Genomic DNA, 15,035 nt, shown 5'->3' with positions numbered 1-15,035 from the left:
TATAGTTATTTAATTTAATGTAATATCTACTTTCTAGTGTTTTTTATTTATTTTTAAATGACCCAAGGCCCTTTGCATACAGTTGATATTTTACATATAATTTCAGACTTTTAAAATTTAAATGAAGTTAGAANAACAACAGTGAGAGCGTTCAAAAACTGAACAAATATAACGAAAAAAAACAGCACGTGAGTTTATCAAATAGTCTAACAATAATTAATCCAAAGATTAAACGTATATTAATTGAGCTGGCATCAAGAGATGTTATTGTGTCTATAAATAATTTATTCCTTAAAATTGTTACCTTTTGTTTTCTCACTAGTCCTCGTGTTAAAAAAAGTAGTCATTGTATTAATGTGTGGAAATAATGAAGAAATTTTGGTATAGATATTTGAATATACGCTATGGGATTAATTTATTTTGTTTTTTGCGTTTACTTATTTTTTTCGATATTTCTTTTTTGTTTTTTGCATTAGTTATTTTTATTAACGTTTATGGAGCAGTACTCATGTTTCTTGTTGGTAGCTTTTCTTATGTTTATCGCTTCGCTTTGTGTATTAGAACACTTGCACATAAAAAAAAATGTTATAAACAGTTCGCATATAATTTAAATGTATTTAATTGCGAAATTTGTAGGATTATTTTTCTCAGACCATTCGATGTCATTTTATAATAATAATAGTAACAAAGATTTTTTGTTATAAAATCATGAATTCGATTTATAGATCCTGTGTTCGATTAAATTAAAAGATGTTTTCTTAACAGGAGGCCGTCATAAACGAACTTAAGCATAGAACTAAAATGGTTCATGAAAAGAAGTTATTACAGCAAGATGAAGTATATAATGGTGCTTTAGAAGACATACTTTTAGGTTTAAAGAGCGAGCCGTATCGTAGGGCGGATGCAGTTCGAAGAAGTCAGAGAAGACGTATCGATAATAACAGATTATCAAAAACAATGGAGGAGATGGAGTTTTAATTTTTGATTACAGAATGAGCTAATGATTTAGTTAAATTTTTATTTATTCAGTTCATAAAAAGGTTAATTAGATTACTGTCATTTGTTTTTAAGTACTACAAACGCTCACTATGAAATTGATTTTTTCGTTCCTAAAATATCGAAGTGCTCTTAATGGTTTTTAAAGAAATGTAGGTTTTTTTGTTTTCATTTTCGAATCTGTGAAAATATTTTGCCATGACGTTATTGAAATCTGCATTGGTACATACATATACAGAAATGTAAATGACATAACTATTTTTATACGTATTTGTTATATTTATTACATTTTACTTTTCGTAGGTGTATTATAATTAGGACAGCTGTGATAAAGACTGTAACCACGACATGAAGACACCATAAGTTTTCCTAGCTTTAAGTATTTAATGATATTCAACAGAATCCGTTAAAATTATATTATTTGACCAGTGAAAATATAAAAACAATAAGTAAATTCGCTGATAAAGAATCATCCATCTAAATGATATTTATTGAATTAGTAGTTGATACATTTCCATGTATTTATTTTTTAAATTTTGTATTGCAGAAAGCAATTTGTGACTTTACTGGAAGATTGCAGGAAAACACATTATTTTGGAAGATTGATTGCTCCGTGTCATTGCTTGCAGTGCTTTGTTTAAAATGCAATGCTAATAAACATTTTAAAGGAGAAAAGCGTGTACTTTCCTACTATTGCTGCCATGTTCAAATATTATACCGTTATTGTTAATTTTTCTATCTGTAAAAAGTAATAACGTATATTTACATTTTATTTTTGTTATATAAAAGATTTTAGAAAACAGTAATAATAATTTACATTTATATAGGAATGTTTTTAAATTTATCACAATTATTTAGGATATTTATGCTACTGAATATGAATGTATTATTAATTTCAGTTTATAAGTAACGCAAAAAATGCTGAACATTGACTGTTGTTTTCGTACAACAACTACAAGTAGGGAAATTAGAAAATTTGAAAGCTGAGATGAATAGACTAGATTTAAATATAGTAGGCATTATTGAAGTCCAGCTGGAATCTTCTGGAGTGTAGACTTTAGAATAATACATACAAATAAAATGAAGGCGGTATTGACAAAGCAGTATTGCATACAATTAAATAGAAAGCATAGAACAAAGGACTGTATGGAAGTCAATAAGATATAGGCGAGATAGAATAGTAGGACACCTTCTCAGGCATAAAGGTCTAGTCAGATATTAAATTACTGTTCGCAAATAGTTCAGAATGTGGGTTGTTCTAGTTTTAAGGAAATGCGAAGATTAGCTCAGGATAGGAAAGAGTGGGGGTGCGTGTCCAACCACTCTTAGGACTGACTATGATGATGAATTCAGTACTTAAACACAACTACCAGATGGCAATTAAGTAGAGATATACACCACAGACATATAAACGTCGATGGTCAAACAATGTGCAAAACAGCAGTTTGATCTCTAAAAAAAATTATAGATGGCACTGAAACTGGTCAACAATTTTAAAAAATTGAGTGTCTATATTGTCTATACTGTCTCTATTCTTTTAATCATCGACGTTTAATACATGTCTACGCTTTTAATAATATTGTCTACAATCAAAATCGAATAACTTTTGTGGAGCGTCAACTATCAACTTACTATTGGCAATGACCATAAAGATAATAAGTCTAGAAGTCGTCATGTAGTCTATGGTAACCGTGTGAATCTGGCACCCGATACAAATAATCCTCTGATTTAAACTTTACTAATAAATTGTGCGTCGTTTGCGGGTTCTAGATATGTAAGTGTCATGATTGTGCATCCATTAATTCTGTAAAAAAAAGGAGAATTGTTTCGGTTGGTTGTGGAAATTAAATTGATTGTGTGCGTGTCTTGCGTGCTTGAAGGTTAAACTATTATGGTCAGCCAATTTGTTTTTATATTATTTATTAGGAATGATTACAAATAATTCTAAATTTTTCAATGGTATTACTATGATCATATTTTTATCTATGATTCAAAGTAAAATTAGGTATTATATGTAATTATTACAACTAAATAATTTAAAGATAAATCCCGCTTTAGATCAGTCTTCAAACACAAATGACACGCAATTAATTGGCGTCAATTAAATTATCATATCTTCAGTAGTTTTTGAATAAATTGAAATTTAATTTCAACCTGCACCCGAAACAATTCCTTTTTTGTAGCAGAAGTAATGGATGCACAATTATAATATTTACATATTTAGAATCCGCAAATGGCGCACAATTTACTGGTAAAGTTCGAATCAGTGAATTATTTATATAGGGTGCCAAATTCACACGACTATCTATGCTCACGACAAATGGACATACATAACCCACTATATCTTTTATCTATGGCAAATGAAGAACCAGGAGCGATTGAACTTCTTATTTGTCATAGATAAGAGATATATAATACTTACACCATAATCTCTTATCTATGTTATTTAAAATATAACTTCATGACGCAGGATCTTGACTATCTATGATCTTGACCTTATCCATCCGTGTCTATGCTCGGTTGCTTGAAACCCGACAAACGAAAATTTCTAGAGAATAAATGTAAATTTGAGCTATTAATATAAATAAAATTATTTCAAATTTAACCAGATTCTTTAACGTTGTTTAAATATTTTTTTCATAATTAAATTGTATAAAAAAATGTAATTGCTTGACACTTGCTAACGTTGACGTCATAAATTGTTCAACAACCGAAAGACGACGAATGACGGATTGAAAACTGCAAATGGCGCAGAGAGTCTTCGCCAGTTGGAAACGTATTTCGGAATTAATCTGGCTATTTTGAATGATTTTATGCTTAATTATAGCTAAAACCACCCAAAACATAAGTCTAAATTAATTTTAAATATTAACAAAACAGCCACTATAAGACGCAGTACGGAAAATCTAAAATAGAAAACTGAAAGCAAACAAAGTTGCATGATGCAGAATGTTTATACCACTTATATTAATTGTGCCGTGATTTGTGTCTGTGCGGATGTTATATAGGATTGTTTTCATTTGAAAACAGATTTGGTAAGTCTTTAGTATTATAGGAATGAATTGCTTTATATTGCATATTAATTATTAAACTTGACTTCGACCATTTCGACCCACCCTACAAATGGCTGACAGCCGTATCGTCGTCAAGGTCACGTATGTCAGCTCCTACCGGATGGATATTGTCTTCTTATTTTCTTTCTTTAAGTAATCCTTAATAATGCTTTTTTTTCTACAAATTATTTAAATACACTTGGATTTCCTGTAATTTTTTTTTTCGTCCGTAAACATAACCTTCTATTAAAAATACTTAAAGTTGCTTTTATTAAAAGTTATGCTAATGTTTTAGTTATCAACGTGAAGCAGCACAAGTTACTATGTGCTGGATATACATTGTTTCTCTCTAAAAATGGAAAAGAGCCGACATGATAAAAGTAAAGAAAAGTCGAAAAGATTGTCTAAAAAAAGAAAAAACCGCAATAATAGCAGTGGCTCTGCAAGTCCCAGTTTAGTACAATCAAACACATTGAAGCCATTAGTTGAATATTCAGATGTAAGTTCTGAAGACTTATCTGCACCTGAAGCAGGAGAAATTCAGAGTGGTGAGAGTGTTAAAAGTTACAGTGATGATGGCGAGTTGAGTAACCATTCAGTACATAGAAACAGCTTTTATAGTAATCGGCATTCTCATAGCAGTCATCAACTGGAAGAAGAATATTATATTACTCGCCAGCAATTATATTCTCCTACTGGCAGGCATTCTCACTGCCTGGATCCTTCCATGGTGCAGCAAAATACAACATCACCTATGTTATCTCATCGAGAGAGAAAGATGTCAGCTTCTTCCATGTCTTCCAGGTCTAGCGACCTAAAGCATAGGAAAAAAATTGACATATCGCCTTTGGAGGATTATCGGCAGATAACATCACCTTATGTAGAGTATGACGGACTGGAAAGAAAAAAAAAGAAGCGAAAAGAGAAAAAGCATAAAAGAGAAAAAAAGAAAAAGAAAAGGAAAAGGAAACAGCATCGATCAAGAAGTTCTAGCTTAGAGAGCATTGGGTCAGTGTCACCTGTCGAAAGGGTAGTAAAAGAAATTGACCTCGAAAAAGAGCCTTTATCTGATTGGGAGCCTGTTCTTTCCGATAGTAAACAAGTGGGCGTTCTTGCTACTGATGCTTGTTCGCCTGTTTCCAATGATTCTCATATTGCTTCCCCTGATCCAGATGACAATATAAGATCACCAACTGCAGAGCCAGTAACACCCCCCTTAAGGAATTTCAAAGGGTGCATTGCGCCTCGCGAGTCGCCTCACACTCCCCCCTTGTTGCCTTCGAAGCAAAATTCCCATCATAAAATAAAACTGGTCCCAATGGAGATTATAGACGACCGAACTTTGTCCCCGGTAGAAATAGCGGAGAGATATCGTGAACGAGACAGACATTACACAAGGCATTATAGTCCCATTCCCATAAAAACATCCCCCTATAGAAATCCCAGTCCTGAATCGTTGATGAATCATTATCATAGTCATTCGTTGAGCCGGTCAAGTGTATCGCCGTCTAGAAAACGGAGGCGCCTCGAAAAAGAATCTAATCATCATCGACGACACGGCAAAGATCGATCAAAAGATAAGCGCAGACATTCGAGGAGTCGCAGTCCGAAGAGAAGGGGCTCAAGATCTCCTAGCTGGCATAAAAAACATTATAGTAGATCGCCAAGTAGAACTAAAGTTTCAAAAAAGTATCGGTCACGAAGTCCTAGAGCGACCAAAGATAAGGACAGATATTCGACATCTAAATCGCCCGTTGGACGGTAAGTTTAGTTTAAAAATGTAATTATTAATACAACGTGAACGGCTTTTTTTTATAGCAGAGAACGGCCGAGAAGTCCGACGCCTCATTCGATTAAATCGTCGCAGTTGAAGAACAAAATAACGGACACGAGTTTGTTCGCCGAATTGGTTAAAGACAGACAAAAGCGTGAAGCGGAATTGAAGCGTTTAGAACAAAATCTGCGAGAGAGAAAAAGCGATGACAGCAACAAGCAAGACGAGGCCATAGAAGAACTTTCAAAAGATGACGTGGATGCTTCAATTAATTCCGACAGTTCTAGTTTTCAACCTTCCGTTTCTATAGACGAAATTCCCATTCCTGATGATACGGGAGCGGAAATAGGAAAAAACAAGAAAACAGAAATTAATTTGACCGAAATAGCGTTACCAGAAAGTCAATCGGAAACGAATAAGAAATGCACTTCGGAAGATAGTGGAACCCCTAAGATTATACCTTCCGTAGTTAGGCATCCGCCTTTGCCACCTCTTCCAATTATCACGTCACCTGTACACTCGATGTCTACCAGTTTGATTATTAAACAATCTGCTCCTCTTCCATCGCAGCCTGTAACTGCTGTGGTTGCCAAGAAGCCGACGACGACGATAAATGAAATTAAAACGTTAGGAAGCAAGCACAAGAATATTACCAAACTACCCATGCCACCCGGTATAAATCAAACAGACCTAGAGGCTATTGAGTCACCTCCTAGTCGAAGTCCTAGTCCCAAACAAATTTTAAAAGTCAAAACACCACCAAGGAAAAGTATTAAAGATTTGCCGATGCCACCAGGTGATACATTTATTTATTTATTTATTTAGCAACTAAATAAAGTTATAAACTGGATATCATCCTTTTACAGAGAGAGATAATATAAAAAGAAATAAATAGTAAAGTTGTAACATGTATATTATTTTACTGTTTCTTATAGTGATTCCTGGTACTGAAGATCTTAGTGGAGACGAAGACGTTATAACGACATCTCCTAGAGTGAGCTCAAAGCCCCAAGAGAAGGCCAAACACGTCCCAAAGCCCAAATTAAAGAGGCCGAAAATACTTCGACGTAAAACGTCGAGGAATATTAATACTTCAAGGGATTGGGGTGAAAGATGTGTAGATGTGTTTGAAGTTATAACTCAAATAGGAGAAGGTAAAAATTCTCATTAAGAATAAATAAATCACGATTTCAAGAACAATTTTTATTTAGAATTTCACAATTGGTTCATTCTCAAAATTGATCATTTCTGTATTTATGAATTAACAAATGCGAACTTAATAAATAAACGTATTAAATTTTTGAAGGTACATATGGACAGGTGTATAAAGCGCGGGACATGCAAACCAGCGAAATGGTTGCTCTGAAGAAAGTTCGCTTAGAAAACGAAAAAGAGGGTTTTCCTATTACCGCTGTTAGAGAAATTAAAATTCTTAGACAATTAAACCATAAAAATATCGTAAATTTGAGAGAAATTGTGACTGATAAACAAGATGCAGTAGACTTTAGAAACGTAAGTGAATTTGTTACAATTATTTTATTAGCCAGTATACAGTTCACTTGTCACTTGTTCTTCAGGATAAGGGTTCTTTTTATTTGGTGTTCGAATATATGGACCATGATCTTATGGGCCTTCTTGAATCCGGTTTGGTAGATTTTAATGAACAAAACAACTCTAGTATAATGAGACAGCTGCTCGATGGTCTCAATTATTGCCATAAGAAAAACTTCCTTCATAGGGATATAAAGTGCAGCAATATTCTAATGAATAACAAGTAAGGGATGATTGATGATTGATTTCAAGTTGAATAAAATATGTTGCACGATTGCAGGGGCGAGGTAAAATTGGCAGATTTCGGTTTGGCACGTTTGTATAATGCCGAAGACAGACAAAGACCATATACAAACAAAGTGATTACTTTGTGGTATCGACCTCCAGAACTTTTACTGGGTGAAGAACGGTATGGACCTGCCATCGATGTGTGGAGTTGCGGTTGTATCTTGGGGGAATTGTTTCTTAAACGGCCCCTTTTTCAGGTATACGTTAAACATTAATTGCATTGTAGAAAGTGGAGACTATACTGATACTCTAATTACCGCAAAACTTGTTTCCGCAGTAAGTTTAACGTCTACAGTCAGCGTTCGATATGATAATGCCCACATTAGAAGTGAGCGAAGCGCGCGTTCACAATGAATACGTTTTGTGGTAATTAGGGCGAGTCTCTTTTTATTAATTACATTATTATTGTTCTGTATGTGTAATGTTTTTAATATATTTATAGGCAAACGCCGAAATGATGCAATTAGATATGATATCGAAACTGTGCGGTACCCCAACGCCCGCTGTCTGGCCATCCGTTATCAAATTGCCCTTGTTTCACACCCTCAAACCTAAGAAGTTACATCGCAGACGTATCCGTGAAGAATTTATGTTTATGCCATCCTCGGCGTTGGATCTATTGGATAAAATGCTTGAACTTGATCCTGATAAAAGGATTACTGCCGAAGATGCTTTAAGATCGAACTGGTTAAGAAACGTCAACCCCGAGGAGTAAATGTTAACAGTTTTATATTTTTTGTTTATTTTTAACAAATCAACGAATTACCTAATTGCAAGCCTAAGTCACTAGGATAATTGTATATGTTTGTTATGTATTTTAAGAGAGAGATGATATTAGGGAGATGTTTTACTTTCCCGTTTATACATACATTTAATCTTAAAATTTTATTCCTTTGTAGAATGTCTGCTCCAGAACTTCCCACTTGGCAAGATTGTCATGAGTTATGGAGTAAAAAACGAAGACGCCAACTTCGAGAACAACAGGAAGCAATGCAAAATCTACCACCTGGAAAACCGCCTGCGTCATTGCTGAAAGCTTTCATTTCGAAGCCTGACGAGAACAACACCGAAGTGGGAGGGTGAGTTTCGTGTTATTGAATCACTCGTGGCGTTATTTAAATTGTGAACAAAATTACGTGCTTTGACAAAAACATTATTTAATTAAGGATATGTGCATTTAGTATCTCACACACAAATAAAAGAAAAATAAATACTACCTGGGGAGAAAAGGGGCAGCACGGCATAACAATAATAATTATATGATGTGCAGTTTTTTGTAATTGATACGATAAGGTGCCTAATTTTAATGTTTCTTTCTGTTTTAAATTAATAAGAAGCTGTATGTGTACAGGGTGAAGCTCGTTTACATTGAAAAAAACGTTTATTATTAATTAATGTATTATTGTTTGTTTACTTCTTAATTATTTTCCAAACTGCTTTAGAACATTACTACAATTGTAATATAATTTTTAACCTCGTCTCTATTTCTATATTTTCCTTTAATTGAGAACTTAAAATTGATTACTGTTCTTATGCGAAACTAAAAGTTATTTGATTGTCTAAGGGCTACTGTTTCCTTTTCTATTTATTTTATTAGTCTTAATCACGCCGATCGCAAAGTATACATATATCGCAGGAAAATGTCACCGTGAGTGCGTATTTTTAAGTTGGATCTTTAAATACTGCTGTGCACCTACTATCTATATTTTCATGTAGTATGTAATAAGGTCCAGCTTTTTGACGATTATTCATAATTGTAGCCACTAAAAATTTAAATTGTATTGCACGAGGCACGCAGATGTAAGTTTTGTCGTTTAAAAATTGTGAATATTAAAAATTTTGCTTTTTCTGGCATGGTCGTAATCGTTTTTTCTTTTTTTTTGCGTGCGATCTCTTTTGTTAAAAAAAATCTGCTCCTTTGTAGAAATGTAGAAGTAAATGGAATGAATGTGTATTGTATATATTGTAGATAATGATATGATATATGATACAGTGGATTTCAATTATTGTTAATTATCGGCAGATTTACACGTTGAGTATAAATAATTGTGTAAATAATAGAGACTTCTAGATTAGAATATTTTTTGCTATATAATTGAGATAGTTTGTAAATAGGCGTTATTTTTATTTTAATTATTAATAAATGGGTAAAACACGGCTTTTTGTTTTATTTCTTTTTTTTTCTATTATTTTACGTCAATTCTGTTGGTTTGCAAATGCATGTAATGTATTTATTTTATTGTTTTTGTTGTGGATCTTATTTATATTTCATAGCTGTATTCGTGGTTTAAGAAATGTTTTAAACGTAAAAAGGGTAAGTTTGAATTGTCTGAAATTTCAGTTGAGTCAAATGAATAGTAGCGTCTATAAGATATTAAAAGTGATGAAAATCGTTATTGGTTGTTTTTTTTGTGTGATTGATCAGATAAGAAAAGGTGATTTGATCGTTTTGGCTTACAGTTCTTCGAAAAATTTGAAAATGGAAGCTTATGATGCAGCAGTTTTATCGTATGCGTTAGCAACGGCCACAGGAAAAATAAAAGGCGACCTGTTGGGAATTCAGGAAAAACTTCAAGGCACAGAAGAGTTTTCTCTTACCCCACCCACAAAGAAGGGTAATAATAACAATCAAACGGGATTTTTAGCGCAACTAAACGACATACAGAACGCAATCTTGAACAAAACTAACATACCTTTGTCCCAATTGCTAAATCTCTGTTTAGAAAAACAGGTAAATAAAAAGTAAATTTGCAACACATCAAGTAAATGTTTAATAACATGGTATATTACAGGATAATTCTGATTTAAATTGTCTACTGGATAGCCTTCAGAGTGAGCTAAGAAACGTTTATAAGGTAAACGTTGGAATTAGTAACGTTCTTAATTTAAACGAAGGTATGTACGTTTTTAAACTATTAAAAAAATCAAGTAATGCAAACGAATTTTATTTTAGACAACTTTAAATCGACGTTGAAGACGGAAGGAATTTGTACAGTGTTAGCAGAATTGCTTAGACTTTTCGGATTCATTGAAGCAAGAAACGAATTGTTAAATTTCAATTAATTTACTCTTTACAATTATTATTAGAATAGTTGTTCCTTAACACATGTATGTATGTATGTATGTACAAAATTTATTTGTCCTACAATATTGTCCTTGATTCATATATAAACAAGTACAACTTGTTCAATATAAATGGAACTTAGTAAGTACAGAACACCTTATTTGAAATAATTGTTCAAGTTCTTATATTAACAAACGAATATCCCTTTTTTATCAAGTAAAAAAAGATGATATCAATAAGAATAAATTGGTTTCACTCATTGTCTAAACAATAGATTGAATGGATCGCTGATATGAACAGATTTCTAGAAACCCAAAAATACCAATTGTTTTCAATTAATGTTTTTAAAAACATAATGCTTACATAATCTAAGACACACCTAGGTCACTGTTAGCCAGATAAAAATACTATTAAACGTAAGGCCCGTATTTACTATTATAGTCAAATGAATCTCAGGCAAAAGTATTCTAGCAAATTTCTACACATAATCCAGGCAGATGACGTTAAAATTTAATTTTGATCTTGCCTCCTTTTTTCTAAGTATCTATACATTTAATAAAATTATTTAAATGCTACATTTCCATCGAGTTCAATAATGGAATTATCTATATTTCATTTGTGTTCATTAGTTTTTCCCACATGTGACGTTTATAATATCACAAACGTTCCGAATTATGAATGAAATTTCGCCAGACATGTCATCAATAGAATCCTGTCAAACATCGAGTGCTCATAGGACGTAGGTAAGTATAGAGGTTGCCTGTAATTTTTTTAATCTTATCAGTTTGGGTTAATTAAGACTGTTAACTTGCAGTACGATAACATTTTCATTTGTAGCAGAATATTCCTTTTCATTCCTTTGCAATAAATGATCACTAGTGGTAGACTAGACACTTCCGTATTTAAACAATCATAGCAACGTTATTTTTTCAAGGACATCCTATGTGTAAATTTATGGTAGTGCAATTCACCATAGATAATCAATTCATAGTTGTCATCTATGGTCGAAATTTGTCTGTGGTAGTCAGTGGTCAATTTTGTGCTGTGAGCAGTAATTGCTAGTGTAATGATTAACTAATTCGCACTATTACTATTGTTTGGTTTTGTAAAAATGGCACGCATTAGTGGTGCTTTGCAATTAACGAATTTGAACGACTTTATAACACCTTCTCAGGTAATACTTAATTTATAGCTGTCTTCAGCAAATTTTATTAACGGGAATTATTTAAAAGGAATGCATAAAACCTATTATAATCGAGAAAAGTTGTACAAAAACTGGATCGAAAATCTCTATTCAAGAAGATGGCACATATTATCAAGTAGAAGATGTAGGTAAACTTTGTGCACAATATCTAATTATTGCATTTTTCATTATACTATTAACCTCGTAGTTGACCATTCCTCAAAAGCTTCAGAAGGTGGAGATTGCATTGTCAGATTGCTTAGCTTGCTCAGGATGCATTACATCTGCTGAAAGTGTATTGGTTGACCAACAAAATCAGGAGGAACTATCAAAAGTATTTAGGGAGAAAAAAATATTACAAAAGGAAGGAAGAGTATCGGAAACTCGGTTTATAATTGTATCACTATCTGTTCAGCCTGTGCTGTCTTTAGCTGTCAAGTATAATTTGGAACCAAATGATTGTGCAGCAAGACTGGCTGGATATTTTAAACATCTGGGAGCTGATATGGTAGTAGATATGACTATTGCAGAAGATTTAGCTCTTCTGGAAAGTCAAAAGGAATTTGTGGAAAGGTACTCATCAGCAGAAATTAGTGGAAGCAAAAATCTATTACCTATGTTGTCATCTAGCTGTCCAGGTATATTTTAAACTTTTTATTTGATAGATTATTGCTATTGACTATGTTGTTCGAATAGGTTGGGTCTGTTATGCAGAAAAGACTCATGGTAGTTTTATTTTACCCTACTTATCAAGTACAAAGTCTCCTCAACAAATAATGGGTTCAATAATAAAAAGGTTTGTGCAAAAACTTGTATCTTTGCCAATTTATCATGTAACTCTTATGCCATGCTATGATAAGAAACTTGAGGCTGTTAGAGAAGACTTTATTAATAAAGAAAACAAAATTAAAGATGTTGATTGTGTGATAACAGCAAGTAAGAATAACCTTCAATAATTGGGAGAAAACACATTTGACATCTTGTTATTTTAGTTGAGCTTGAACAAATGTTCTTGGATGGAAACATCTCTCTAAATGAAGTGCCACCATCAACTTTCAATCAGCCGTGGAATTCGGAGAATCAAGAAATAACTCCTTGTTTAAAGAGGCAGATGGGAAGTGGATCAGGAGGGTTTGCACATAATATATTTAAATTTGCTGCCGAGGTGCTTTTCCAAGTGGAGAATCCTCTAATAGAGTTCAAATGTTTAAGGTAAATTGATCATAAATAAATACGTATATAGTTTATTTTCAGCAACAAATAATAGTAAACATTTCCTTCTTACAGAAATCCTGACTTCAAAGAGCTCACTCTGCTAGATAAGAATGACAAGGTGGCATTAAAATTTGCTATCGTTAATGGTTTTACAAATATTCAAAATTTGGTCCGGAAATTAAAGCGAGGTAAAAGTGACTACCATTATGTGGAAGTAATGGCTTGTCCATCGGGTTGTTTGAACGGTGGGGCCATGGTACATCCTCAAAACAGAACTGTGAAAGATTTGACAACCGTTCTGGAAGATTTGTATACAAATTTGCCCATTCAAAATCAAAACGAAAGTAAAACCGTCAAAAGCTTGTACCAGCAGTGGTTCAAAGGCGAAGAAGGAGACATTACAAAAAATATACTTCATACTGGATATCATGAAATCGAAAAAGTTAATGTCTCATTAAATATTAAGTGGTAAACTATCTTGTGTTGATTGTATCATCTAATAGTTGTGCTTTTATATTCATGTGTATGAAAAACGAGCAATAATCATATGAGCATAAATAAAAACTCCGTAAAAATAATAAGAGTTCAACAATTTTGTCCATGTATGTATTTATTTATATATTGGTAGATAAGAGAAAGGAAAAAGTAGTGTCGATGGATAGTTATGTACTCAATTCATAATTACTTAGGTGATATATAATGCTTTCCAGAAATAATTCAAATCTAGGATTGCACTTTATTATATTTCTTTGCCGGCTGTGTACACTATTTGTAGATAATTTTGATTAAACCATCTTTAATATAAAATTTTGAATAATTTTATTAAATGTGCAGGTCCTTGAAAGAAATAGAGACACGAATATCAAAATTAAATTTTAAGATCATTTCTGCCTGCGTTATGTATAAGAATTTGCTATAATACTTTTATGTCAGACTTATTTCACTTATGGATAAATAACTTGATGCATAAATAACAGTTAAACTATTTAGTAATAATTAAGTAGTAATTAAGGATAATATGGACAGAAGTAGTCGGTGAGCATTTTGCNAAATGTTATATTATAAAATAACATGAGGGACATTGAGGCAGCTCCACGCAAGGACAAAATGGACAGAAGCAACTGGTGAGCATTTTCCAACCCTCATTCTTAAAATCCCGCTATTACTTTTATTTGAACTAGTTCTTCCCGCTTATCGGTCACGGTAAGCTCGAAACTGTTAGCGCCATTGCTTCCAGTGGTCGAAATTCACTTTTGTGAACAATTTGTTTAATGATTTTCCTAGTGTTAGAAATTGTTTAAAAAATTAAATTCAAAGGAATTTGTTTATAAATGGTAGGCAACACATCGTACATTGCAGCATAGGCAATTGCATATCCAAACTACGTAAAATGTATAACAATTTTGAAAGTTAATTTCNTTGTTTATAAAATGATAGGCAACACATCGTACATTGCAGCATAGGCAATTGCATATCCAAACTACGTAAAATGTATAACAATTTTGAAAGTTAATTTCTCTTTCTCTATAGGGCCTAAGGTTGTTAAAATCATATCATGAGCGTAGGAGGAGCCACACGCAAGGACAACATGGACAGAAGTAGCCGGTGAGCATTTTGCACCACTACTTTTTAAGGTCTTCTTGTTTTTACATTTATTTTAATTATGCAAGATTGAAAGCTTAGTTTCTCCTTTACTATAGGGTCTAAGACTGTCATAATCTCATGAGGGATGCAGAAAGAGTCCTACGTGAGGACAATACGGCCAGAAATAATCGGAGAGCATTTTGAACCCGTTATTTTTAAAATCTTCTTGTTTTTACTTTTATTTTAATTAAACAATATTGAAAGCTTAGTTTCTCCCTTACTATAGGGTCTAAGACTGTCATAATCTCATGAGGGATGTAGAAAGAG

General features: G+C 32.9%; 2 protein-coding genes and 2 long non-coding RNA genes across 7 annotated transcripts; all 4 read left to right on the top strand.

Moving 5' to 3' along the window:
- Positions 1–1,078: 1,078 nt before the first annotated feature.
- LOC112905336 lies at positions 1,079–1,671 on the top strand. The gene is made up of 2 exons (XR_003231716.1): positions 1,079–1,238; positions 1,300–1,671. It is a non-coding gene; the product is annotated as an uncharacterized LOC112905336 (long non-coding RNA).
- A 1,955-nt stretch (positions 1,672–3,626) lies between these two features.
- Positions 3,627–10,759, top strand: LOC108743443 (cyclin-dependent kinase 12). Of its 3 annotated transcripts, XM_018479013.2 has the most exons (12): positions 3,627–4,031; positions 4,345–5,810; positions 5,868–6,619; positions 6,759–6,977; positions 7,130–7,335; positions 7,401–7,597; positions 7,655–7,859; positions 8,105–8,373; positions 8,562–8,741; positions 10,123–10,393; positions 10,455–10,557; positions 10,616–10,759. In XM_018479013.2, the coding sequence occupies exons 2-12, from the start codon at positions 4,405–4,407 to the stop codon at positions 10,723–10,725; spliced, it is 3,918 nt and encodes a 1,305-aa protein (XP_018334515.1). In that variant the 5' UTR covers positions 3,627–4,031; positions 4,345–4,404; the 3' UTR covers positions 10,726–10,759. The 3 variants fall into 3 exon arrangements, with proteins under 3 accessions (XP_018334515.1, XP_018334514.1, XP_018334512.1); XM_018479012.2 differs by lacking the exons at positions 10,123–10,393; positions 10,455–10,557; positions 10,616–10,759 and having other exon boundaries at positions 3,632–4,031; positions 8,105–8,379; positions 8,562–8,653; XM_018479010.1 differs by lacking the exons at positions 10,123–10,393; positions 10,455–10,557; positions 10,616–10,759 and having other exon boundaries at positions 3,634–4,031; positions 5,871–6,619; positions 8,562–9,819.
- Positions 10,760–11,690: 931 nt separating this feature from the next.
- Positions 11,691–13,719, top strand: LOC108743437 (probable cytosolic Fe-S cluster assembly factor AGAP009023). The gene is made up of 6 exons (XM_018479003.1): positions 11,691–11,900; positions 11,959–12,054; positions 12,118–12,547; positions 12,606–12,845; positions 12,902–13,121; positions 13,197–13,719. The coding sequence occupies exons 1-6, from the start codon at positions 11,838–11,840 to the stop codon at positions 13,594–13,596; spliced, it is 1,449 nt and encodes a 482-aa protein (XP_018334505.1). The 5' UTR covers positions 11,691–11,837; the 3' UTR covers positions 13,597–13,719.
- A 454-nt stretch (positions 13,720–14,173) lies between these two features.
- Positions 14,174–15,028, top strand: LOC112905335. Of its 2 annotated transcripts, none has more exons than XR_003231715.1 (3): positions 14,174–14,248; positions 14,655–14,729; positions 14,825–15,028. It is a non-coding gene; the product is annotated as an uncharacterized LOC112905335 (long non-coding RNA). The 2 variants fall into 2 exon arrangements; XR_003231714.1 differs by having other exon boundaries at positions 14,655–14,758.
- Positions 15,029–15,035: the final 7 nt, after the last annotated feature.

The sequence above is a fragment of the Agrilus planipennis genome, unplaced genomic scaffold (assembly GCF_000699045.2).
Source record: "Agrilus planipennis isolate EAB-ADULT unplaced genomic scaffold, Apla_2.0 scaffold447, whole genome shotgun sequence".
Classification (NCBI taxonomy): Eukaryota; Metazoa; Arthropoda; class Insecta; order Coleoptera; family Buprestidae; genus Agrilus; species Agrilus planipennis.
This window is presented reverse-complemented; position numbering and strand designations above follow the sequence as displayed.